We start from the raw sequence: 24,279 nt of genomic DNA on the forward strand, positions 1-24,279 counted from the left end.
TATATTTCATTTGTATCTTCACAGATTATTTTTGTTTACCGATACTTTGCTTATTCGATATTTTAGGCTGCTGACAGAGTTTAATATTTTGGAATAAAATAATGAAGCCAAGAGTGTATTAGTAAGTGAATCTGGGCACTTGAACTCAACAACACCTATTTTACGGTTTTCCAGTTTTGTCTGATTAATGGGGATGTGTGCTGGTTAAGTATAAGTGACCTAAAATGGGCTTCCATTTTTAGTCAGCCCATTTTTTATATTGTCTCATAGAGGGGCTAGGTTTTTAAACCCAAATTTTTGACCCTTATTATTTTAACCCATTTTTATGCTCAAAAATAAATGTACAGGATATCTATTAAATGCTGATATTCCTAAATCTGCGGGGCAATTAGATAGATATTAAGATAAGATTAAGATTATAAGATAGATACTTTATTCATGGGGGGATTGTTAACATTTCTGCTGGGAAGCCAAACAAATGACTGCAATAAACACAAAAATAGATTCAGAACTATTCAGAATGAATGAGCACCATACTCAGCAGGAGATGTCAAATTCTTGAACTGTAATAACTTTAATATCACAAACTTTAAATATTTGTAAATATACAACATTCATTTAGCTATCCTGTATATTTAACCCATTACTATTTCTTTCTACTTGATTTATGTTTTTTAATCATGTACTGTATATATTATGACTATGTTGTGACAAGGCACACTGAGAATCGCTCTATGTAAATTAAATTTCTGGCACATGCTTGGCAACGAAACTGATTCTGATTTTGATTCTGACCAAAGATAACAGCGAATTTTGTAATATAGCCTAAAGAATTGATGTTTGCTTGTTGGGCGCACTTTGTTGACAAGTGTACCAGGGTCTCATGTGGTCTCTATCTATTTTATTTTATTTTTTCAAATAATTGCAGGAACAGGACTTTGTTCTTTAGCAGTGACAGTATGACGACAAGAGAATGCAGCTCTACTAGTATGGAAAGTATTGCATAATGTTGTTCTCTGTTCGAATGGTAGCCTTGAGTTTGCAGACATAAAAATATTTACATTTCTTACTGTCATATTTTTTTCTAAACAAACAACAAACTGAATTTGAGAAAGTTTTGGATTTTGTTCCCACAAGTATCACAACAAGACCATGCAGCAATTTTGCTTTGTATCCAAAATAGGAAATTATGAGGTCAGCAAAGTTTTCTTTAGCCATTGTATACACATGACACATGAACCTTTTATTTTCTGGGCGAAGCTGCTTAAGCGACTTACAGTATCTCTATGGTGATATAAAAAACAGAGATCTATTTTGGTTTAGCATTTACTACTCTTTAGGTTTAATTGTGTTCATGTTTATTTTGTTGTTTTTAAATAACTTTCTAAAAATTTAGATAAAGATAGATCAGATTCTTGGAAGAATATTGAGTAGATGCAAGACACCAATACTCATTAATTAAGGTTGATTATAGTTATGTGTAATTCTATATAATTACCATAAATGGTAATGTCAGGGAGGTTATAATGTTACATGCAAATCAACTCAATGAATTTAGTCTACTCAAGCAGAAATTGCTTTAGTCAATAGTTTATAACTCCATCTTGTGGCAATTTTGTGTCAGTACAGGTAATAATTTGTCAAATTTAACATAGGACTATAAGGCTACAACCAACAATTATTTTCATTTTTAATACTTTTACCAGTATATTTTTTTTATTTAATAAGTGTGCAAAGTGTCAGAAAGTGAAAAGTTCTGATTATTAGGCCTACACTTGTTATGACTACTATGTTAAATAGTAACAGCTAAAGATTAACTGGAAATGGTGGAAACTAGTAAATATTCACTTTTGATGACCTGATATCAGTGAATTTATGGATATTTTTTTCTTAAGATATGATTTAAACAATCAATCAACTATCAGAATTATTGCCAGTCATTATTAGTTTTTGCCAGTCAAATAGGCCTTATGAATAAATAGGTTATTCACCTCTTCTAGAGTTGGTTTCCAGGGAAATAATGAAACTGTCAATAATAATGCAGGTCAGCACGGCCCAACAACAAATTTTTGCACTGTGGCATCTCAGTATGTCTTTAGCATCAAATGTGACTTTAGTTTTCACACCTTTTAACCACTTTCGTCTCTGCAACTTTAGAAACTGAACTGGCGCTGTCAGGAAGTACTGACAACTTCAAATTAAAAGCATAACTGCCACCTACTAAAACATTCAAAATATCACTTGATCCAAAAGCAGAAATAAACACGTGTCAGCGCAGACAGTGAATAATAATACTAGCGCCAAATTAATTTTGTACCATGACGCTAAAAGCTATTATTGTAGCTCAATTAGACGTAATACCTACCTTTAAATTGACAACCGGAAACTGTAACTAGACACCGATCTGATCGGCCGACGCCTACCAACTGAACTGTACTGAACGGTGAGTAAAGAATTACTGTACTTTTATCGTAAAGTAAATTACATTACTTAAACAGGTAAACAGTTTTATGATCGGGGTCTTTTCTGCTTTCCTTTGAGACAACTGTTCCTTGATTTAAAAGCCTTGATTTCTCAACGGAGAGCTAATACATTGCGGAGGCAGTTTTATGTGAAATGGCGGTGAACGTGGCTAGAAGGAAGTTATTTTTTTCAGTACATGAACATGAGCATACAGCTAAAGCCAGTGGGTACAAAAAGTATATTCAGAGCAGTAATACAAATGTAGTACATAAGAAAATAAGAAAAAGTTTTTTTTTTCGCCATTACAATCTGTATTAAGGCCCCTTACCCACTCCTGACAGTACTGACATGCTTAATATTATGTCATTATAAGTTATTACCTGAGGAAACAGTTTAACATGCCATTATAATATTATCATATCAACCCGGTTTAATTGTCCACAGTGAGTTATTGTGCTGTGTGGGGAGCCCAGTTTCTGCTGCACTTTCTGGCCCAGAGTCAAACTCCTGGGCTGCATTTACAGCTAAGCAGCCCTGGCCTGGCTCCATTCTTGAATAAGAAACCAATGTCTTGTCAGTGCAAATGTACTTTCTCCTTAAGTCTGCAAGATGGAGAATAACATCAGAAAAAAATGCATTGTCCTAATACAAAAAGGCTGCCCACCCTTATGCCATTTATACACAATAACCACAATATACAACCAATATACGACGTATAAAATTCATGCCAGACTCATGTAGCACTGCTAAGGTTAACTGATTAGTACTGATCAGTTAATTGGCTGATTAATTAGTCAACTAGACACTAGTCAGCCAGTAATTTGTTATTAATTAATCCATACTTATATTAATTCATTTTAGCAGTATATGTTGACTACAGGTCTGTAAATAATGATTGTTTTCATTATGTCATCGTTAAGATTTTATTATCCCTAAGCTCAAGATGATGCTTTCAGATTTCTTGTTTTGTGTGGCCAGCAATTCAAAATCCAGAGATATTCAGTTTCTAAAACAGAGAAAAGCAGCAAGCTCATATTGTCAGTACATTTCAGAACACAATTAATTTACAGAACTTCCATGGAGGGAACACAGGAACCCTTGCAACATATTGTATGCATCCAAATGACTTTAGTTGAGGGAATCTTGTTTGTATATTGTACTGCAATTACACCTCTTGTTCATTGCAGTTAAGAAGAAGAAAAAATAAGTTGTAAAGACCTCAAGAGGGGTGTGACTGAATAGGCTGATTAGCATTTAAGCCTGTGCATGTAATCATAGCATGCAGGTTTCTGAAATGGTCTGGATATGTGTAATGCAAGACATTTTCCTGAGAAGCAGCCAGATTTCCCTTAAGGAATGCTAGGCTGTGTATATACCGTGGCCAACTACAGGTTGTGTCCCTTTTCACTGTCCTTAGTAAGCACTTTGGAATTTCATTAATCTGTGTGGGAGTATAACAGAAGTCAGCTCAGTACAACAACAGACTGTATGTGGAGTTCAGCTCTACATTTCTCTGCAAAACTAGATTGTAATGGATTGAATCCATATTTAGGATTTAAGGTTATCGTGTGTATATTCTCAATTACAAGGTTATTAGTTGCACAAGATATAGTCTGATGTAAAGTGATGGGACAGTCCTGCAGTCCTACTTCTATTTGTAATGGAGCTGATAGTGTTTTGTTGGTGATGATGATGATGATGATGGGAAAATTAAAGGACGTGGTTAATGGTTATGTTGCATTCAGAGCTGGAAAAGGAATCACTATCTCTTTGATAAATGATTCATCTGTTTATCCTTTAAGCTTTTTATTTTTAATAAAACAATATAGTCCTAGTTTCTCACTTGTAAAAATTTGCATATTTTTTCTGTTTGGATATTTTATGGGTTTTTATTAATCAGGCAAAACAAGCAATTTGTAAAACTCGTCTTGTGCTTTAGGAAACTGTGGTATTTAATCAGCTTAAACTAATGTTGCAGTTTTTGTTTTAACAGTTACTTGCGTTGATGATTAAGATTCAGATTCATTTTCTGTTGATCTTCCAATTGATTAAGCAACTAATTGTTTAAAATCTAGGCCAACTGGTTCTTTAAGAAGGTTGGCGGAAATGGTAACGAAAATGATTTTTAGTTGCATCTCTGACTAAATTCTCACTTTTTATACTCCTGTTGATGTTTGAGAATTGAGACCTTTATGTTCTTTCGTTCAGCAATGATAGATACTGCTGCTAATGATTATTACTCATGCTTCGTTTGGCTGATTTAGGATAAATCACTGCTGCAATGAAAGATTTTTCTGAGTCAGTGGGTACAATGGTAGTAAAAAAAACAAATTTCACAATTCAAGATATTGTTGACAATAAACAGCTTCTAGAAAGAGGCAGTAAACAACTTGTATTTTGCTTTTTACTTCTGGCTTATAGCAGAACTTCTCTAGTGGTATTTTGAATTTCCTGTGTTCTGCAGTGGTTGTCAGTTTTTCTGCTGCTAAAGAGAAAAACAACTCCTTATTTCGGATAAAAAGAAAACACCTGACATTTCAAGTGACAGCTGCTCCACATTTGGCTGATGGCAAATAACTCTCATAAGACAAAACTAATATATCTAAAACTACTATTATATATAATAATATTCTAAGACAGAGAAAGAAAGAACACTGTTGTTGAGGATTATACTTGTTCTAGTGATATGACATTGTGGATGGTACTGTGGGTTCAGCAAAAAAAGGCATATGACAGCCCATTGGGAGCTAAACACCATTTAGTGGACTCTGAGAGCCTGATGAGGCGAAGTGTTTACCCTGACTTACTTGTCACTTTTGAACGAAGGATGAATTCAACCAAATATAGAGATGCCTTTGAAGAAGACCTGCTCTAGAGGACACATGACTTGAGACCGGAGGCTTTGTCACTGGGTGTAGGTTCATGGGTAAAAATGGCAATTTTATCCATATTAAATTCAGGGAAATGTGCAAAAAAAGTGAAGGAGTCTATATGAGGCGTGGAATGACGTGACAGACACATGCTCATTATGATATCAGATGACATGAAAGGTCACAAAACTCTTTACATTTCATTTATTGGTGTAGTTGATTGTAGTAGGTCAGAAACTACAACTAAACTGCACCCAGCTGCATTGTACTTTAATTTGACTTTGACTGTGTTGTGTTATAATCATATTTATTGTTTCTTCTTGGCATAAAAATCTGGCAATAACTTGTAGGCTGCAGGAAGAGAAAGATGACGTGCAGCTTTTGGCATAACTCATCATCAGAAGCAAAACTAAAAATATTATCCTTTCATATAGTTACAAGAAGGAGCAAGCCAGTCTTGTTGGATTGAGCAGAGGGAGGGGGGAATACAGGGAAGCGGAGATGCATTTCCCATAAGTCATAGTCAGCCAGCTCCTCCCCCCTACTGGCTGAATGCCAGCATCAGGCAGAGCAGAGACTGAGAGTCAGAGGACAAGGAAGACAAGCCCTGCATTTGGTTTTTCTAATGTAGATGACAGGTTATTCAGAGCGGATCCGCCGGAGAGAAATCAGTTCAGGCTGGCATCTGTCGGTACGTCTACACGCCCCTTGGCTTCACACATACACAGAGTTGTTTTTGTAGTTTTGTTTATTGTAGTGGGGTTTTCTCTATTTCCTTTCCACGTAAATTCACTGGGGTGTGGTGTGCTTTCAGACCGGTGCAGAAGGAAGTGACAGTTGAATTGCTTCGTTCTAGATAATCTTGCAGTGCATGAAGTTGGCACACAAGGTAATAATATTACTAAACTGCTAACAGCTTTAACATAAATTTGACTACAGTTTTTTTTTTTATTACTTGTGTTTTTATTGTCAAAAGTAAGAATATGCCAAAATTTCTGGGGTAACGTTAATGTTTGTGGTGCCTGTGCACTTGGTTTAGTTAAGATCTTAGCAGTGTTGACCTCTGTCAGGAATATCTCTATCAAAATGTGCAGAAAGAGTCACTGACACACTGACAGAGAGAAGTTCAGTGGACTCAATGATGCAATTGCAGCTTTAGACCTAATTCTCAGTTTATGGCTTATGACAGTATTTAATGCATATCATTTAGAAGCTGAGGAGAAAGCAGTGTGTTGATTTGACAGAGTTTTGCTGATCATAACCTCAAAGCCATGTCATGCAGCTTTTCCTTGGACATTTCGCCTGTCCTTGCTTGATGTGCTGTGGTAGACTTCCTCTGATTGAGTACTTAACAACATATCTGCAACTGTGAAAACAAGCCCAGGGTTGAATTTCCTGTCTCATCTGCTCGCCGCAAGATTTCAAAGTTTCAGTTCTTACGATTGGTAGGGCTTCTGATCTGAAAGAGCACAGTCAAACATGTTAAAATTGAACCAAGCTATAAGTGAACAGATACTGATATATCCTTAACCACGGTAGAAAATCTGTCATTTTTCCATTGAATTGTTCAAATGTTTCTGTGGACAAAGTGTATGAACTCCACTTCGCTCCATTATAACTGGTAATTCAGAAAATACCAAATTCTCAGTAAAAATTAATAAATGTTAGGAATCAAATGAAAATAACCAAATGAATAATTAGAGGTTAGTAGAAGTTTTAATTTGAAAGTAAGATTGTCAGTTTTTTTTTCTCTCTTTTAGGCCCCTTCACAGTCACATTAGCAGGTACTAAAAAGTCATTTGTTACATTATGGTTAACCATTTGTCGCAAGCACAAACTTCACAACATTTGTAAAGGTCACTGACTTCTCAAGAAAGTCAGCATCTATGTGATTTACTGTGGACACATGATGCAGTTACATCTGGTTTGATGAGGTGACGTTCTAACTAATTCGGTTTTAATGTAAAAACTAACTGAAATTGTGCACTCCAAAGGAAAAAAAAAGTATTGCATTGCACTGAAAATCAACGGGCAACCACAAAATATCCACAAAATCAGTTCAAAATAAAAAATACCCAACATTTGTTGGCTCCAGCTTATCAAATGTGAGGATTTGATGGCTTTGATGTCATATATGAGATTAACTGAATATCTTAGGGTTTTGGACTGCCCACTGGATGATGACTAATCAAGACAATAATCAGCAGATTAATACAGCCCTTTTATAAACTTGTTCATACCCTTTAAAGTCTTATGAAACACAGTCAATATGTGTGCAGTCAGATCCTTTAATCTACAAAGATATTTTATTGACGCCTTCTCTGTGCTGTGGATTTCCAGAATAAGGCAACAAGATTTCAGAAAATAACCCCCCAATTGTTCCAGGCATATGTGATCAGTTATTCTAACAATTAGTTTTTAAATTGGTATTAATTCAGTTAATTTGGTATTAATTCAAAGCATTGTAGACTGGATCTGCAAATTAGGATACAATTGTGGCAAAAGCCTTTGACTTATACGATGTTTGTGAAATGCTTTCTTTTCAGATCCAGCAAATGAAATGGCGGTGAGGCAGAGGCTCTTCAACTCAACAGCACCCTTCTCCGGGTCACCCCAAGCTGAGCTAAAGGGGTCATACCCATCCTGTTCAGCCAATGACCAAGAGACAGAGGAGGAGGAAGAGGAGGGAAAGGATAGCAAAATGGTCTATCCAATAAACCCTTTAATAAATAAAGTCATGACACATGGAACTGCAGAGCAAGTGGGACAAATGCCATTGAAGACTTCAACCATCATTGCTCAGGCTGAATGTAAATATGTTTTATGGATTTCTTTTTCCACATAACACATCAACTAACTGTTCCTAGATAGAGTTTAACATCAACACTGTGCTCCCCTCAGGTGAAACCCAGGACTCCCAGGAGTTTAGTCCTTCTTGCTGTAAACGCCCCTTTGTTGCCAACCCCAACTGCTTCACCAGCAGGTATAGCATTACTTTGACAACACTGTCTGCATTTTACACCTCATATTTGTTTACAGAGGTTGTGCTGAATAGTTTTATGCCTGGAATTCATATCGTTGGTGTACTTTTGCATCAGTCCTTCCTCAGAGCACAACAATGTGGCGTGCCCAACCACAGCCTCTGTCCAGGAGCCCAGCAGCTTATCAGCACTGCATACTCCCAGGAAGAAGAACAGAAAGAGGCAGAAGCGTAAGGGGAGGAAAAAACTAGAGCGACATAGACATCGTATGCCTTCTGGAGTCCCTGAACAGGAGAGTGGACGTTTTCTGGTCCAGATCCTGGTGAGAACTCTAGTTACTCTCTGCAGCTTATGTGAAAAAGTTACTGAAACAGTCATTCAGACGTAGGATGTTACATAGTACACTCTTGTATTCTTGAAAGAACTGGGAGTGCTTGCAGTGTTTTCCTTGTGAATCATCTTCAAGGATAAATTGAAACATTCTTTGGTACTCAGAAACTCAATCTCTAGACATTCCCATGCAACACAACTTCCCTGTGCTGTGGAAGTGAATCACTGTAATCAGACAAAGCTGCCTCTCATGGCTTTGAGTTTTCAGCCCTAGGCAAACTCACCTGAGAATGTAAACACTGCATAGTCTGATCAACCACCCTGTCTGCTCTTCTCCTGTAGGAGTCACCTCTGGAAGAAAGAAGCAACCTCAGTACTTCGTGCTGTAGCAGCATTGGCAGCTTAGAGGAGCAGGACAGAGGGCATCCCATCTATCCCATACCATACTATCACCTGAACAGGACGCAACAGGAGGTCTGCAGCTCTGTCTCCTATGGGCAAGACAGTGACTCTGACTCCTGCAGCAGTCCGGAAGCCCGCTCGCTGGCCCTTGCTGGCCTCAGGGGCAACGTTAGTCAGGGAGACCCTTGTTATGCGAGGCCCTTTTTCAAAGATGTGGAGAGGGATGCAAGAGAGGAGGAAGATGAGCTCTCATCATCTGATTCTGTCAGAAATGAAGGGATAATCTTTTATAATGAAGTATGTTCTGCTTTACTTCAGTCTTCATCCTGTCTTCTGTCTGTTTAAAATGTGGTTCAACCAAGCTAACTTGATTTTCTTTTTTTCCCCCGACAGAAAATTCAGCCTGTGGATTCTGAATACAAGGAAGGGAGGGAGTATGTACTCACTCGCTTTATCAAGGAAGGCTCCTATGGCGAAGTACACAGTGCTCAAGATGTCAACACAGGCTTCAAATTTGCTGTCAAAAAGGTAACACAGAGCATATCGCTCTCTTTGTTTTTCCCTCTGCCTAGTTTAAAAGTGTGCACTGAATGATTGATTAATCATTGTTTTTGTTCACAGATGACCCTGGAGAGGTTCAGCAGTGAGGAGGTGGGTGCGTGGAGTGCCCTCAGATCTCCTCGTGTGGTTGAACTTTTTGGAGCGGTCAGGGAGGGGCCTAACGTCTACCTTTTCATGGACCAGAAATCAGGTAAACAAGCCATATGTCCATCCTTTACACACAGTACATCTGGACAGCACTCACAGCTGCTGTTCAGAGGAAGAATGAGATTTAAAATAGTTGGTTGGGATGTGATGAATTACATACAGACACATGTACGATGCACTGTGAGGATACCAAAGTGTGCAGAACAACAGAAGTGATTAGTTTTGAGATGTAGAAGTGGGTGATTCTGGGATGCCCGAGATGACTCTTGTGCTTCCGTGAAGCGTTACAGTCTAAATTACACCAAACATTTGTGGTGAGAGATGCTCAGTTGATAAACATAACATACCTCACATTTGTTTCCTTTGTCATCAAACTCTGCTTCAGCTATAAATGCTCCTTCACAGGCCACGATAGTAGAAGGAATAGTTGAATCATTTCTGTTCTTTGGCAAATATTAACAAGACATAGTCTTTGTCCTGCGCTGACCTTATCTGTTATTCCAGGCTCCGTGGGCCAGCTGATATTGGAGCGTGGCCGGCTGCCAGAGGATTTAAGTCTTCATTACCACTCACAGGTCTTAGCAGCACTGGAGTACTTGGTGAAGAAAAAAGTGGTGCATCTAGATATAAAAGGTGTGTTATACAACATGGATGTTTCTTTTTCTCAAATATATAACAGTTACACTAATGCTCAAGTCTTATCTGAGTTTTTCTAAAATGCCAAGTCAAAAATGGTGAACCCATTAAGAAAACTGATTTGATTTCCTGAAGTTCAACATATCTAAGTTACATCTAAAGTCTGCCATCAGGGTTATAAAAACGCCACTGTAGGTTTAACCTCAAATTAACCATCGGCATCTTTAAAAGGTAAATTAGCAAAAGTGTTCACTGTCATTGTCAGCGTTTCATATATGGGATATTTCAGTTGTCTGGTGCAGTAGATTTACTGAAGTACAGCATTCAGTGGTGATTTTGAAAATGTTGTTTTTCTCTAATCTATTACTTCTAGAGTGATGAGTTACCAAAACCAGACATTGACCACTTTCCATCTTTTTTTTTAATTGCTTAGAAATTTAACAGCACGGATCAAAGTAGCAAAATAGTCATAACAGTAAAGCCAAAAATGTTAGCTCGACTTTTACTTGTTGTGGTATCTAGTGGAAAACAAAAACATACTGAGAGTTAAGTGAGATTTCTAATTAACTTTCATCAGAGCATTTTGTCTCTTTGTGCAGCTTTTGTATGGAACACAAGTGTCATAGAAACAGGCTAGATTTGATCTACAGCACCTGTGTTATGAAACCAGACTACCACAGAGAGGACGACGGACTGGGAATTTCCCACAGTGTGACTCACCACTGCTCTTTAGAAACAGCGCATGTGCACAGAATCAGGAGAGGAAGAGAGAAAGGGAGAATGAAACAAATCGGGGGGGGGGGGGGGCAGGAAGTACTTAGTGAGAGAGCAAGAGGAGACAAATAATGAGGATAGAAAGAAGGCAGAAGATAAACATGTGGGAATAAAGGATAAAAAGAAGGAAACCGAAATACAGAAGAGGAACCAAGTTAGAGAGAGAGCAAAAAGCAGGAGTAAGAAAACATGATTGTGCTGATGCAGCTCAGGCGCCACCTGGTGTCTGCAATGTCTCAGGAAAAACAAAACAAGGCAGTAACACAAGTCTGTGTCTGCTGCCTGTTCGTTACTAGTCTCCACATTCATTTCACATTCACGTTTTTTTTTTTACAACAGCTGCCCCTCAATGACTTCATATTTCCTTTTCATTTGCTTCTTTGTGTGCAAACTGTTTTATGCCTGTGCAGCTGCCCTGTTTCTGATTATGTCATCCATACTGTAAACTACAAAGCACAAGGCATGGAAATCAACCAAGTGCCACAGAGAGCACGGAGCTCTTAACTCTTTTAGCTTAGCCAATTTAATTTATTAATAGCCCACATTCAAAAACAACAAATGTTATCCTATGCGCTTAAAGCAAATTGATTCAGTGGCTCATCGTCTCGGCTTGTTTCCCACAGCTGACAATGTGTTGCTGTCGGAGGATGGTAGAGACACCTTCCTGTGTGACTTTGGACATGCAGAGAGACTTGACAATCAGGGACAGAGCCTCAGTGGGTCCAACGGTAAATACTGTGCAACTTCAGCCATTCCTTTAAGATGTGTAATTTATCCACTTCGGTGTCTTAATTCAGTGTTTTCTCATTGAAATTCAATGCAGATCTGAAGGGCACAGAGACCCACATGGCCCCTGAGATTGTAAAAGGGGAACCCCGTGGAGCCAAAGCAGATGTGTGGAGCAGCTGCTGTATGTTACTGCACATGCTCAATGGGTGTCAACCTTGGACAAGATATTACACCTGTAGACTGTATCTGAAGGTATTGTTCACAGGGATGCATAGGCACTACAGGATATTCCCTCTGCACTTCACAGTATTCATATGAAACTCTTTCACTATTTGTGATGGTTACAGATTGCTAATGAGCCTCCGCCTCTGAAAGAGATCCCACCTGACTGTAGCCCTTTCACGGCTGAAGTTATAAAAGCAGGACTCCAGAAAGATCCAGCGACGCGAGCATCAGCATATGAACTCAGAGAAAAAACTGACAGAGCTCTGCAAGAAGGTAGCTAAAACGTCACTTTTTTGCAGGTTGCCCCTATCCTCACTGACAATTCTTGGCATATTCAGCTGTAGTTGGTTAAAGGTTGATGTTTTTGTGTGATTGCAGTTGGAGGACTCACCAGCCCAGTGAAGGGACCCTACACAGAGCCCCTGTATGTGGCCAACAAGCCTCCTGACTCCCTCCAGCTCATTAACAGCAGCATTGACTGTGAGGATGAGAAGGAACATGATAAGTTTGTTGAGAAAGGGATCACACCAGGGAGGAGGACGAAAAAACTGCAAAACAGTGACAAATACAAGGAGGCTGAATCAAATGAGTTGAAGCGAAGCTCACTTTTCGGTCCCCAAACACTGAACTCTGAGACAAACCACAAGCGAGGCAACAGTATCACCACTGTGCCCGAACTTGAGCTGCGTAAGCTGGAGCGAGGTGAGGTTTCTTTCAGTGTTCAGCTTATTTTCTTATGTCCAGTGTAGTGTATGTTTGAAGTCATTGTTTTCATGTTTGTTTGCAGATTTCTACCTGAGCAGTCTGTCCCAGCCACAGTCTGCAGAGATGCAGGAGCAGCTCTTGTCTTGTCTCAGCAGTGACACTTATTCCAACTGGGAACCATGGGACAAAAAGGTAACAGAATGCATCTCATCATTTACAAAATGCAGAAAGTCAATGGTTGGAGTGTTTGTGCATTTTGACTAAAGTATTAACAGGCCTACTTTTTGGCTTATGTTCCTCTGTTTTTTTAATGTCTCCCAGGACTCTGGCCGCTGGTCCCTGAGCCCAGCAGATGACTTCAGCTCTGGTGTCTTCTCCTACAACAGTCAGCCTGATGTACAGGTCTTCAGCATGGACTTGCTGGGGCATACACAGCTACCACCACGACCTTGCTGTTTTCAAGGTAACATGAAAAATATTAGCATCTCAGCTTTTCAGCTATTATATACAGTAATAAATTGCAACATGTGATTGCATTTCTTTTACGCTGCGTGTACCTCTGCTCTGTGATTGGCTCAGGGGTGGATGTCTGCATCAAAGACTTCAGCAGGAGAAGCATCCGGATCAGAGAGACGCGCCGTGTGAAGGTGGGCCACATCGCCACTGGAATCAGTGACCAGGTAAGCTAGCAGCATCATACATCATACATCTAATGTGTCGAGACAGCAAGTCATGTGTCAGTGTTTAGAAGGAGTAAGATTACGCTTGTTTATTGCTTATGTGTGTGTGTCTCCTTTACAGATCTCTGAGAGGGTTTTTACTCTCGAGACCCAGGAGGGCAAACAGATTGCTCACGATGAGGAGGTGCAGGAGTCTGGTCTGGAGCTCTGCTGTGTTCCTGCTCCAGACTTCAGCCCTGCCTGGAGGTGGAGGATCAGAGACGGGGTGCTTGAGACCAGATAGAGCCAACAACTCTCTGCTTCCATTGGCCATACCGTTAAATATATTGCTTCGAATTGAATTCTTTTATGTGAGAACCATGCTTTTCATCTGTGAACTCCCTTTTAGGCTCAACTGCCTCATGTTTTAAATGCCCAGCTAGGAGGTGGTCACATAATGTCTCAGCACTCATGGCTCAAAAACACCAAGCTTACTGTGATATTTACATGTTGCTTTTTATAGCATAAATAAACAGTAACATATGTATGAACATTTCTATTGTGTTAAATCCTCTGGAATTTACTTTGTCTTCAAGAAATGTTTTAAGTTAGATTTTAAAGGTTCCTTACCAAAAATAATGATGGCAGTGGGGATGATGGATCTCCTGTATCGTACAGTCCTGCAGCAGTGAGGTGAGTGGTCCACTGCAGCTGCTTCTCTGGACCATCAGGATGTTGTGAAGGGGATGGTCAGTGTATTCCAGGATGGCCTCTACCTTTTTCTGTGTGCATCTCTCCACCACAGCCTCAGTGAGGCTGCACTCACTGAGCCAGACATTTGCACCAGTTTGTCCATCCGCCTTGAATCCTTGTGCTTTATGCTGCCTCCCCAGCAGACTGTAGCATAAAACAATACACTTGCTGCCATAGTTTGGTGAAACATGCAGCATCTTCCTGCAGCTGTTTAAGAGGTGGTTTTTGACTCCAGTCACTGAAGGCTTTTATCACACCCGTTCTCCATTTCCTGTTTAAGCGCACTTTTTAGATCATAAAAGTATACTTTGAAGTAACTGCAAATATACTTCTTTATATACACCATTAGTTATAAAAGTGTATTCTAAGTATACTTCCTTAAATATAAGACTAATAACATGAGTGTACAGAACTAATCTACCTCTATGCTGATTGCACTGCAATTATACTTTAGCAAATACTGGCAGGACCTTGTGACAGTTTCCATAACATTCTTTAATTTTGAGCCCATGGAAAGCTCAGTGTAGTCAAAAAGAGGTTTCTACCACACAACAAAACGGCACATGTATCACAACAGTGGTTATACTTAGTGTGCTGATGAAAATAACTGGACAAGACTAATTAACTACAACACAGGATTAAAAAATAACCATGCACACTGCTACAAATACAGACAACAAAAGAAACGTAACCAAACTGTGATCTTGGAACAGTAATAGCGGTCAAATACAGTTTCTAGTCTTGGGGCATGCTGGGAAATCTCTAGTCCAGCCCCCCCAACACACCGGTAAGCTGTATAATAAACTATAAGTGCTAGTTACATCTTTGTCAAAAAATGAAGTACAAGTACAGCCCAAATATACTTAGATACTTCTGTATACTTGGCACTTTAAACCAAATACACTTCAGTATTGCCTGAATATACGTCAGTACATACATATCAGTATAAGCCAAGTATATAGGGTATAATTTTGTTTAGTATATCTGATAGGTACATACAAAGTAAACTGAAAGTGTATTCTATTATAAGTAAAAGAAGTTTACTAAGAGCACACTTGAATTAGGTTTTTTGTATGGGTTGTTCCAACATGCCTATAAATTGTATGCCCATGATTTCTAGATCCTCAAGATAAAGAGAAAAAAAATAATCTAATCATAATAGCTGTAGTATGTGTTAAATATCACATCTTCTCAGAATCTAGTTAGGTTGAAACAAAGTGCATTTTTTTGTGATGGTACAATTATAAACATCTTGAACAGAAATCTAATCAAGACTCACAGAGTTAGCCACAGCTGTAGTTAAGTATTAAATGATTTATTTTCCATATTGTAACATACACAGCCACTGCAAAAAGATTTTCAGGGAGACTTCAGACTAATTTTAGTTTTACAAATGTGATAGAAAAAGATGAAAATCCGAGATTATCAAAGTGATTTCATAGTAAAAAAACACCAAGGCACTGACAAACAAGAAAATGTATAAAAACCTTTTGTCTAATTAGATTGTAGTCTGAATAACTCATGTAAAAATACAGTACTTTTGAATATGTGTAAAGTGAGGTAAGCATCTGTGAGCTTTCTGTGTCTGCAATGCAACATTTTCTATAGAAAACATGAAGCATCAGCTCATGACTTGTTCCATTCACAATATATTATACATAAGAGGTGGGATTTATCTTCATAGGAGCCACATTAGAAACAAAATGCTGGTCAAATTTCCCAAAGATGACATTTGACTAAATGTTACACATAATAGCAATTTAGATTGTTTGTGTAATTTTTCTGAAACCATGTGATGATGCCTGTTAGATGTAAACAGCTTTGCACACAATTTTAGTTACACATTAAAATATGGTTGAACGGTGGATTTATAAGAATGGGGAAATTATTTGGGTTGTTTAAACCCAGTTATTACAGGGCTGCATGATATATTTTGTTAGCATTGCGATAACATTGTGCTCATGCATCACTTTCAAATCAAGTGATGTCAAGTAGACAAATTACAGCCCATAACTTACTTTGCAATATATAATGCAGAAAATATTGGAATGTCATTTTTTTCCTATTATTGGACAGCCCAAATTATTATGTTATTTTCCCTTCATGTATATGACCTTCTTGGTAAATCTAATAATTGTTTTTAAAAATATCTCTTTATCGTGATGGGATGCAACCACCCTCCAACATTCTCATTGCCAGCAGACTGTTAACAGACTTACAACAGTGAATGCTCACAAATACATATAAAGATGGAATTTTTAATATATAAACACCATGAGAAGATGGCTGGAGATAGCAGAAAGATCAGAAAAGTGAGTTAAATGAACAAAAATAAAACTACCATGAAAAATAATGCAGAGAGAAAAACTCTCACCTTAAACAAGTCATTTCAGCTCAAACATCTTTTAGGATAGAAAAGAGATTGCAGCGACTGATTTTCTTAAACCTGTACCAAGTTAAAAATAAATTATCTAAAACATATTCCATGTTCTGGCAATATCTTCACTCCGCATTATGTGTCTGAAATCATGCACCGTTCACTTCCTCAGTGGCTCTGGGATCCTGGATATGACGGTACACGCTCAGTCAAGACTCCCAATCCTTAGACATGAATGGGAGGCAGACACCAGGAGTGGTTTCTCATGTCCAAACAAGTTGTTTCTATTCCATTTGTTCTCTCAGTTTGCTTCACGTTCTTCGGTTTTGTTCCTGTTATCATTTTCCTCAGTGACAGTTCTTCCCATCTTTCTCCTGCCTGCTCTTTACATACCCCTCACATCTTGCGAATGACTAAAACAGTGGTGAGAACCCCAGCCAAGAAAACTCCCACTGTCTGCCATGTGGGTGTGCCAAAGTGGGAACGGATACCCTCCTAAAAATCATAAAAAGACATGTATGTTAACATATGGCTGACAAGGAATCAGGAGCTGAAAATCAATTACTAATATATATGTTCCAGCTGCATATGCTAGTTAACTTCTTACCCAGCCACCTTGCTCCCTTATCCAGTTGATGACATTTTCCCGGAGGTAGTCCATGGTCCAGTTGATAATAGTTCTGATGATATCAGGAACTTGGGTCACAAGAGCCTGAAAAAGTGTGGTGGGAAGATTCTCTAGATGTTTTTCATCCAAAATAATTGAATAATACAGATATGTCTCTTTGTTTTTTTTTTAATAATGAAACGAGAGAAGCTCAACTCACTTTGACAACGAGTCGACAAGCAAAGTAGAACAGTGCAACCACCCTGCCCCAGTTGAATTTTCCATCTGAGAAGATCTCCAAGGCAACTTTCATAAATATTTCTTTTGTGGGACTTAGTGAAGAGTCATTTATCAGTCTGGGAAAAACAGCATTTAGCGATTGTGGAAAGATTAATTATATGGTTATTAATAGAAAATCTTTGCAAAGCATAATACTTTAAACCTTGAATTTAATGTACCAGACACACAGACAGGTAGTCTACCTTTGGAGCTCTACATTCGCATCCAGTTCATCTCCGATCTGCTGCAGGCACTGGGCAAGCTTCTTCTGATTTGGGTCACACGGCTCTCCGCCACCCAGCTGTGCCCTGGTCACTAAAGTATTGCCATCTCCATGGCGCTGAACCCGCTCGTAGATGAAACTACACAGGTATAAACAGATATACAGCCATACGTATGATCTGACAATTTGTCAAGCTCAATAGTTAGATGGCAAGGTGTCCATTAGCACACTTACTCTTTTAACAGAATAGCTCCTACTTCCAGTATCTGATCCTTCCCATTCCCTGGAAGACAAAAGCCAATGTTAAAGCATCAAAATGTTAAAGTGTTTCAGAGTGACAGGAATGAGTCATATATTTAGTAATAGTCGAAGAATTTGTGGTAGCTAGTCTCTAACACGACGTTTACTGTCACTTCGATCTGAATCTAAGGCCAATCTTTACATTAATCACACTTATATTAATCCAATATTTTATGTTGAATATTTGTCTGTGTGGTTGTATGTAAAATAACCCACTGATCGACCTTCAGCCCACAATATTCACAATGCTAGATGTTAGCTAAATTAATTAGCTTCAGCTCACGTTAAACTTGAGCTAAGTTAAACAATGTGGCTTGTGTTACATAATATCGAATATCTGAGGAGATCGTTAACATTTCAGAGATAAAAGACTGTAGTCTGTTGTTATCTCTATCCTCGGTGTGTTTATTTATTTGCTAACTCACTGTCATACCCGGCACCGTTATCGCCAGATAATCAGGCTAATGCTAACGCTAAAAATGCAGAGTAAGTGCTAACGTTAGCTAACGTAAGGCTAACGTTTAGCTACCTTGCTAACCTTAGTTCAGCAAATGTTACTACTTACATACGAACAAGTTACACTCACAAAACAAGAGTTTAGTGTGTTATATCGTCTGAAAACTGCTTACAACGCTGTCACGGTCAAATTAATGTTATAATATTAGTGATTCTTGACAGTACCTTGACCGCCTCCTCCCGGGTGTGATGCCATCTTGTTGTCTTTAACTACTTCCGTACAATCATGCGAAAACAATTTATTTGCTTATAGGAAGTCGATGACGGTTTTCAGATGTACTAATGCTCACCGTGACTGATGTGACAAAATAAGCGTAGAACAGCAGCGGTGAGCTCACTCACTTTTGGCTGTATTTTACAGATCTGCGATAGTTCGCTGCCGCACCGCTAATGGACGACGCCGTCGGAAAACTTGGGCTGCAACAAGAATAAAGAACAGTGCGAACTGTGTTATTTACTTGTGCGCTGCGTATAGCGTTTAGAAAACTTTGTGAAACAATAAATTATATGTGTTGATTTTTTTTTAAGCCTCGCCTTTTTGTAAACGTCATTTCCGGTGCCTCGTGGTCTTCCGTCCGTGACGCGCGTGTTCAGGCCTCTTTACGACTCGGCTGGCAAAGATGGCGGATGCACAAGTACGTTCAGCAAAACGGCGTGCTGGATTAAAATCGTTATATATACTATTTAAAACAGAGTTTGGCGTATTATATTGAGCGTGTGACATTACGTGACCCCTATGTAGGCTATTGAGCCGTTTCAGACCAGACTCGGGGCTTTCACATTTGACATTTGTTGTTAGCGATGTGCATACCCTCGTGTAACGATAAACTAGCCGGAATGCTAACTGTGTTAGCCACTCCTCTGCTATTGAAGTCGTTCCATTACTAGTGCCTTTCTTTAGCTATACTGCCAGAGTACTTTCCCTCTTATTTATCTAATGACATGTCATTTCAGAGATGGATTAGTTGTTCTTTGAAAAGAGGAAGTCAATCTTCAGCTAGTTAATGTAACCTAGCGAGAAGTGCCGGCTGCAGTTATATGAAATGGATTGACCCAGTGTGTGGATGTTTGCTTTCTGTCTAACACGGTTTTAAATTGGAGATCTTTTTGTTGTGCAGACCGAGAGGGCTTATCAGAAACAGCCCACCATCTTCCAGAACAAGAAGCGTGTTCTGGTCGCTGATGGTGCCAAAGAGGGCAAGGAAAAGCTGCCCCGGTACCATAAAAGTGTTGGGCTGGGCTTCAAAACCCCAAGAGAGGTGAATCACACACTGGAAACTAGTTCACGTTGATAAATATAATTGGAACTTTTATGGTCATGATTGTAATCTGCAAGTGATGTTTTTCTCACGATGGTCTTCCAAGCCAGCACGGTTCTGACGAAGATGCCTTTTGGCAAAGCTGATGCAGTGACAAAGTTCAAATGAGAAGTGATGCTAGGGGAAATTGTATTGGATGATAACTAACAGTACTGTCGTTTTTTCTGCAGGCTATTGACGGCACTTACATTGACAAGAAATGCCCCTTCACTGGAAACGTCTCAATCCGTGGCCGTATTCTCTCTGGTCAGTTGAAACCCTAAACGTAAAACACAAGTCCACTGACTTTTAACAACTTCATTTATGGAGGTCACTGTCTTACATATGATGTTTTTTCTCACGATGGTCTTCCAAGCCCTCTGGGTTCTGACGACAATGCCTAATGGCAAAACTGATGTAGTGTAGTGACAGGACTGGAATGAGCAGTTTCTCCAACCATTCTGCTGCTCTTACCAATGCATTGAATGCCCACTGTAACGCCATGTGTGCTTGTTCTAAAGGTGTGGTCACCAAAATGAAGATGCAGAGGACCATCGTTATCAGACGCGACTACCTGCATTACATCCGCAAGTACAACCGCTTTGAGAAGAGGCACAAAAACCTCTCTGTCCATCTGTCACCTTGTTTCAGGTACGACACATCTCCCAATGTATTTCAGAGTTTACAGTTATAGTCAACATGGAACACCAACAGATGCTGATCTTATTTTCAGACTGATAATTTACAAATGCCATCTTATGTGATGTTAAAATCTTGCAAAAAAGCATATTACTGCAAATGATGTTTTTTCTCACGATGGTCTTCCAAGCTCAGGAAGCTTTGACGACATTGCCTTTGGCAAAACACTGATGCAGTCTAGCTGTACACCCGCTGCTCCAATAAACCTTTTTTTAAATTATCAGCTCAGTCTTCAGCAGATACCCCAGTCACACATTTTCTGTCTTGGTTGTTTTTCTGCAGAGACGTCACAGTTGGAGACATTGTGACTGTCGGAGAGTGCCGACCCCTCAGCAAGACCGTGAGGTTCAATGTCCTCAAAGTGACAAAGGCTGCGGGAGCCAAGAAGCAGTTCCAGAAATTTTAGGCGTGTGACTATGAACAAGGCGGCTGCTGTTGGCTAACTTGTCTCTGTCAAATAAAGAAAACCTTGTTTAAATATTTTTTTGCAGTTTGTCTTTCCAAGTCTAAAATGTTCCCCTCTGGATTTCCACTAAATAAAAAAAATTTAAAAAAAGACATGCACATAACCAGGTCTTCTCGCCCTTGTTTCTCAAGTGTGTTCAGCTATTTGCTAGTGCCTAAATGCATAATGCAGATTGGTGGGATGTTATAGATGGCCTCATGTATAGAAAAGAAAATTTGGCACACAATTACGAACAAAGATTAAAGATGTTCTAGGAAAAGAAGTTGTGAGCCTTGGCTGAATTGAAATTGGCACTTTTTAAATCCTTGGGGTTTTAATGCTATTATAAATGAATACATTTTATAAAACTACAGTGAAAAATCTTTTCCCACCCAAAATGTTTAGATCTTTACATAATGACTACTACAACTTAGAAATCCTAAAACTTGAGTATTTGTATTTATTTAGAAAATCACTACAAAATATAAAACCAAATTAATCAATTGCAAGTATTGCAAACTGAAAACACCAACAGAAAAATAAAACAGGATCCATGTTTTGTTGCAGGCTAAGACTTATATGCTTTCTATATGTGCATTATTGTTTGAAATCTGTGAAATTACTACAAAAGGATCAAAGTATAGGCTCCAGCAGATCCCTGTGACCCTAATTAGAAATAAGGATGTATAGATGATCTGTGGATCAAGGTATCCAGTACTGCTCATTCACACATTTTCTATCTATGAAACATTAGAGATACAGTCACCAGCCATTTTATAAGGTACATCTTTCTAGCTTGGATCATGACTAAACCAGACTTAGAGAGACTCATCCATGCATTTATTTCCAGCAGGTTAGATTACTGTAATGACCTGCTCAAGGGGCTCTCAAAACGAGCTGTAAGGCAGCTACAGTACATTCAGAACACTGCCACTGCTCAGGTCCTGACTAGAACCAGGAAGTACAACCACATTACTCCTGTTCTCAGATCTCCGCACTGGCTTCCTGTAGCTCCGAGAATAGACTTTACAGCACTGCATGTGTATAAGTCCCTTCATGAAATCCATCCATAATCTATACTCACTTTTTGTTAATCAGGGTTACAGGGATCTGCTGGAGCCTATCCCAGCTCTCTTTGGGTGAAAGGCAGGGGTACACCCTGGACAGGTCACCAGTCCATCATTTTAGAGTCACCAATCAACCTGATATACATGTTTTTGGACTGTGGGAGGAAACCAAGGTACCTGGAGAAAACCCACACAAGCACAGGGAGAACATGCAAACTCCACACAGAAAGGCCCCTGCTAACTACTCTTCTACCATGCTGCCCCTCTTAATCATTTTAAGTTCATTTTTTAAATTCTATACTGTTTTTTTTTTTTTTTTTTTTTTAATTCTTCCCTTTGTACTTCAATTTCTATAAATCACTTTGAATTACTCTGTGTATGAATTGTGCTATACAAATTAACACACCTTTTGCCTTCAGAACTACCTTAATTCTTCATGGCATAGATTCAACAAGGAGTTGTAAACATTCCTCAGGGATTTTGGTCCACATCAACGTGAGAGCATCACGCAGTTGTTGCAGATTTGTCGGCTGCACATTCATGATGCGAATCTCCCGTTCCACCACATCCCAAAGGTGCTCTACTGGACTGAGATCTGGTGACTGTGGAGGGCACTGGAGCACAGGAACTCATTGTCATGTTAAAGAAACTAGTTTGAAATGATTTGAGCTTTGGGACATGGTGCATTATCCTGCTAGAAGTAGCTGTCAGAAGGTAGGTACACTGTGGTTATAAATGGATGGACATGGTCAGCAACAGTACTCAGGTAGGCTGTGGTGTTTAAGTGATGCTTAGTTGGTTCTAAGGGGCCCAAAGTGTGCCAGGAAAATCCCCCCCCCCCCACACCATTACAGCACCACGACCAGCCTGAACCGTTGATACAAGACAGGATGGATCCATGCTTTCATGTTGGTTTACGCCAAATTCTGATCCTACCATCTGAATGTCACAGCTGAAATCAAGACTCATCAGACCAGGCCACGTTTTTCCAGTCTTTTATTTTCCAATTTTGGTGAGACTGTGCAAATTATAGCCTCAGTTTCCTGTTCTCAGCTGACAGGAGTGGCACCCGGTGTCGTCTTCTGCTGCTGTAGCCCATCTATTTCAAGGTTCCACATGCTGTGGGTTCAGAGATGGCACTCTCCATACCTTGGTTGTAACGAGTGGGTATTTGATTTACTGTTGCCTTTCCATCATCTCGAACCAGTCTGCCCATTCTACTCTGACCTCTGACATCAAAAAGGCCTTTTTGTTCACGCAACTGCTGCTCACTGGATAGTTTCTCTTTTTCAGACCATTCTCTGTAAACACTAGAGATAGTTGCACATGAAAAACCCATAGATCAGCAGTTTCTGAAATACTCAGACCAGCCTGTCAAAGCCACTTAAATCCTCTTTCTTCCCCATTCTGACACTCAGTTTGAAATTCAGCAAGTCACCTTGACCACGTCTACATGCCTAAATGGATTGAGCTGGTGCCATGTGATTGGCTGATTAGCTAATTGTGTTAACAAGCAATTGAACAGGTGTACCTAATGAAGTGGCCAGTGAGTGTAGAGATATCAGTGTCACTGAAATGTGTGTGTGTGTGCACTGAAATAGAAAAACAAGGTGCATTGAAAAAAATGCAATCATATTTTTGCAGGGACCCCACAACAAAAAGGCCAGTTCACTGATTCCAATGGGATTAGGACATGAGTCAGAATTTATGCATTGTGTGTATGGCTTGGTATGACTATCATTGATTAAGGTTTGTCTTTATGCCTTAATAGACATCAGCGCCCCCCAGTGGTTTTTAAGTTTTAAACATTTTTTTGACATAAAACAAATGTGTCCAGCAGAGGGGGACATATAACTGTTTTATACATACAGCATATGGTTTTGTTTCAATGGGCTGTGCTTGATCAGACAATGATCAGTAGTGTAGCTATTTGTTGTAATTTGTAATCATTTGAAGCATAAGTTCAATTGCTCCACAGGCTATAATTTTTGATTATCAATGTTATAAATGATCTTGTTCTGTCACTTCAGGGAAGTGTCCCACATGTGTAAATTTAGATGATTAGATATTGTGATATCGGATTAATAAACAAATACAGTAGTAATTGATCAGCTGGATCATCTCCACGTTAAACATAATTGTTAACTTTAACTTCATATCATTTAAATGTCTGACTTCATTGATTATGTCTTGCTGGGCAGTCTTCAGCCATTTATGTGAACAGGAGGGATAA

The 24,279-nt window shown here is 39.1% G+C and overlaps 3 protein-coding genes and 3 non-coding genes across 8 annotated transcripts; 5 read left to right on the forward strand and 1 right to left on the reverse strand.

The window, feature by feature from the left end:
* Positions 1 to 2,392: 2,392 nt before the first annotated feature.
* On the forward strand, positions 2,393 to 14,037 carry map3k14a (mitogen-activated protein kinase kinase kinase 14a). Of its 3 annotated transcripts, XM_026325838.1 has the most exons (17): positions 5,888 to 6,024; positions 6,148 to 6,222; positions 7,880 to 8,143; positions 8,235 to 8,316; positions 8,432 to 8,636; positions 8,987 to 9,343; positions 9,440 to 9,574; positions 9,668 to 9,797; positions 10,259 to 10,387; positions 11,788 to 11,892; positions 11,988 to 12,145; positions 12,241 to 12,391; positions 12,497 to 12,820; positions 12,906 to 13,015; positions 13,145 to 13,286; positions 13,403 to 13,503; positions 13,625 to 14,037. In XM_026325838.1, exons 3-17 carry the CDS (start codon positions 7,894 to 7,896, stop codon positions 13,784 to 13,786), a joined length of 2,541 nt encoding a protein of 846 aa, XP_026181623.1. In that variant the 5' UTR covers positions 5,888 to 6,024; positions 6,148 to 6,222; positions 7,880 to 7,893; the 3' UTR covers positions 13,787 to 14,037. The 3 variants fall into 3 exon arrangements, with proteins under 3 accessions (XP_026181624.1, XP_026181622.1, XP_026181623.1); XM_026325839.1 differs by lacking the exons at positions 5,888 to 6,024; positions 6,148 to 6,222 and adding an exon at positions 2,393 to 2,443; XM_026325837.2 differs by lacking the exon at positions 6,148 to 6,222 and having other exon boundaries at positions 5,783 to 6,024.
* A 1,492-nt stretch (positions 14,038 to 15,529) lies between these two features.
* LOC113141026 (apoptosis regulator BAX) lies at positions 15,530 to 19,024 on the reverse strand. Its single transcript, XM_026325206.2, has 6 exons — positions 18,703 to 19,024; positions 17,956 to 18,004; positions 17,702 to 17,860; positions 17,440 to 17,575; positions 17,220 to 17,324; positions 15,530 to 17,107 (listed from the first exon to the last, which is right to left on the reverse strand). The coding sequence occupies exons 1-6, from the start codon at positions 18,731 to 18,733 to the stop codon at positions 17,009 to 17,011; spliced, it is 579 nt and encodes a 192-aa protein (XP_026180991.1). The 5' UTR covers positions 18,734 to 19,024; the 3' UTR covers positions 15,530 to 17,008.
* A 55-nt stretch (positions 19,025 to 19,079) lies between these two features.
* rps11 (ribosomal protein S11) lies at positions 19,080 to 21,016 on the forward strand. Its single transcript, XM_026325207.1, has 5 exons — positions 19,080 to 19,172; positions 19,656 to 19,796; positions 20,027 to 20,102; positions 20,357 to 20,486; positions 20,817 to 21,016. The coding sequence occupies exons 1-5, from the start codon at positions 19,158 to 19,160 to the stop codon at positions 20,938 to 20,940; spliced, it is 486 nt and encodes a 161-aa protein (XP_026180992.1). The 5' UTR covers positions 19,080 to 19,157; the 3' UTR covers positions 20,941 to 21,016.
* On the forward strand, positions 19,868 to 19,951 carry LOC113141719 (small nucleolar RNA SNORD35). Its single transcript, XR_003296795.1, has one exon. It is a non-coding gene; the product is annotated as a small nucleolar RNA SNORD35 (small nucleolar RNA).
* On the forward strand, positions 20,176 to 20,260 carry LOC113141717 (small nucleolar RNA SNORD35). The gene has a single exon (XR_003296794.1). It is a non-coding gene; the product is annotated as a small nucleolar RNA SNORD35 (small nucleolar RNA).
* On the forward strand, positions 20,629 to 20,714 carry LOC113141720 (small nucleolar RNA SNORD35). The gene has a single exon (XR_003296796.1). It is a non-coding gene; the product is annotated as a small nucleolar RNA SNORD35 (small nucleolar RNA).
* Positions 21,017 to 24,279: the final 3,263 nt, after the last annotated feature.

The sequence above is a fragment of the Mastacembelus armatus genome, chromosome 8 (genome assembly GCF_900324485.2).
Source record: "Mastacembelus armatus chromosome 8, fMasArm1.2, whole genome shotgun sequence".
Taxonomy (NCBI): Eukaryota; Metazoa; Chordata; class Actinopteri; order Synbranchiformes; family Mastacembelidae; genus Mastacembelus; species Mastacembelus armatus.

Bases quoted from the DNA above. Each gene is read 5' to 3' on its own strand.
- map3k14a (XM_026325837.2), top strand. From the start codon at position 5,886: ATGCCAGCATCAGGCAGAGCAGAGACTGAGAGTCAGAGGACAAGGAAG. The intron at 13,016-13,144 runs GTAACAGAATGC...AATGTCTCCCAG, and splicing joins GGGAACCATGGGACAAAAAG to GACTCTGGCCGCTGGTCCCT. The intron at 13,504-13,624 runs GTAAGCTAGCAG...TCTCCTTTACAG, and splicing joins CCACTGGAATCAGTGACCAG to ATCTCTGAGAGGGTTTTTAC.
- LOC113141026 (XM_026325206.2), bottom strand. From the start codon at position 18,733: ATGGCATCACACCCGGGAGGAGGCGGTCAAG. The intron at 17,576-17,701 runs GTAGACTACCTG...TGTTTTTCCCAG, and splicing joins GCGAATGTAGAGCTCCAAAG to ACTGATAAATGACTCTTCAC. The intron at 17,325-17,439 runs GTGAGTTGAGCT...ACACTTTTTCAG, and splicing joins CTTGTCGACTCGTTGTCAAA to GCTCTTGTGACCCAAGTTCC.
- rps11 (XM_026325207.1), top strand. The intron at 19,797-20,026 runs GTGAATCACACA...TTTTTTCTGCAG, and splicing joins GCTTCAAAACCCCAAGAGAG to GCTATTGACGGCACTTACAT. The intron at 20,487-20,816 runs GTACGACACATC...GTTTTTCTGCAG, and splicing joins CATCTGTCACCTTGTTTCAG to AGACGTCACAGTTGGAGACA.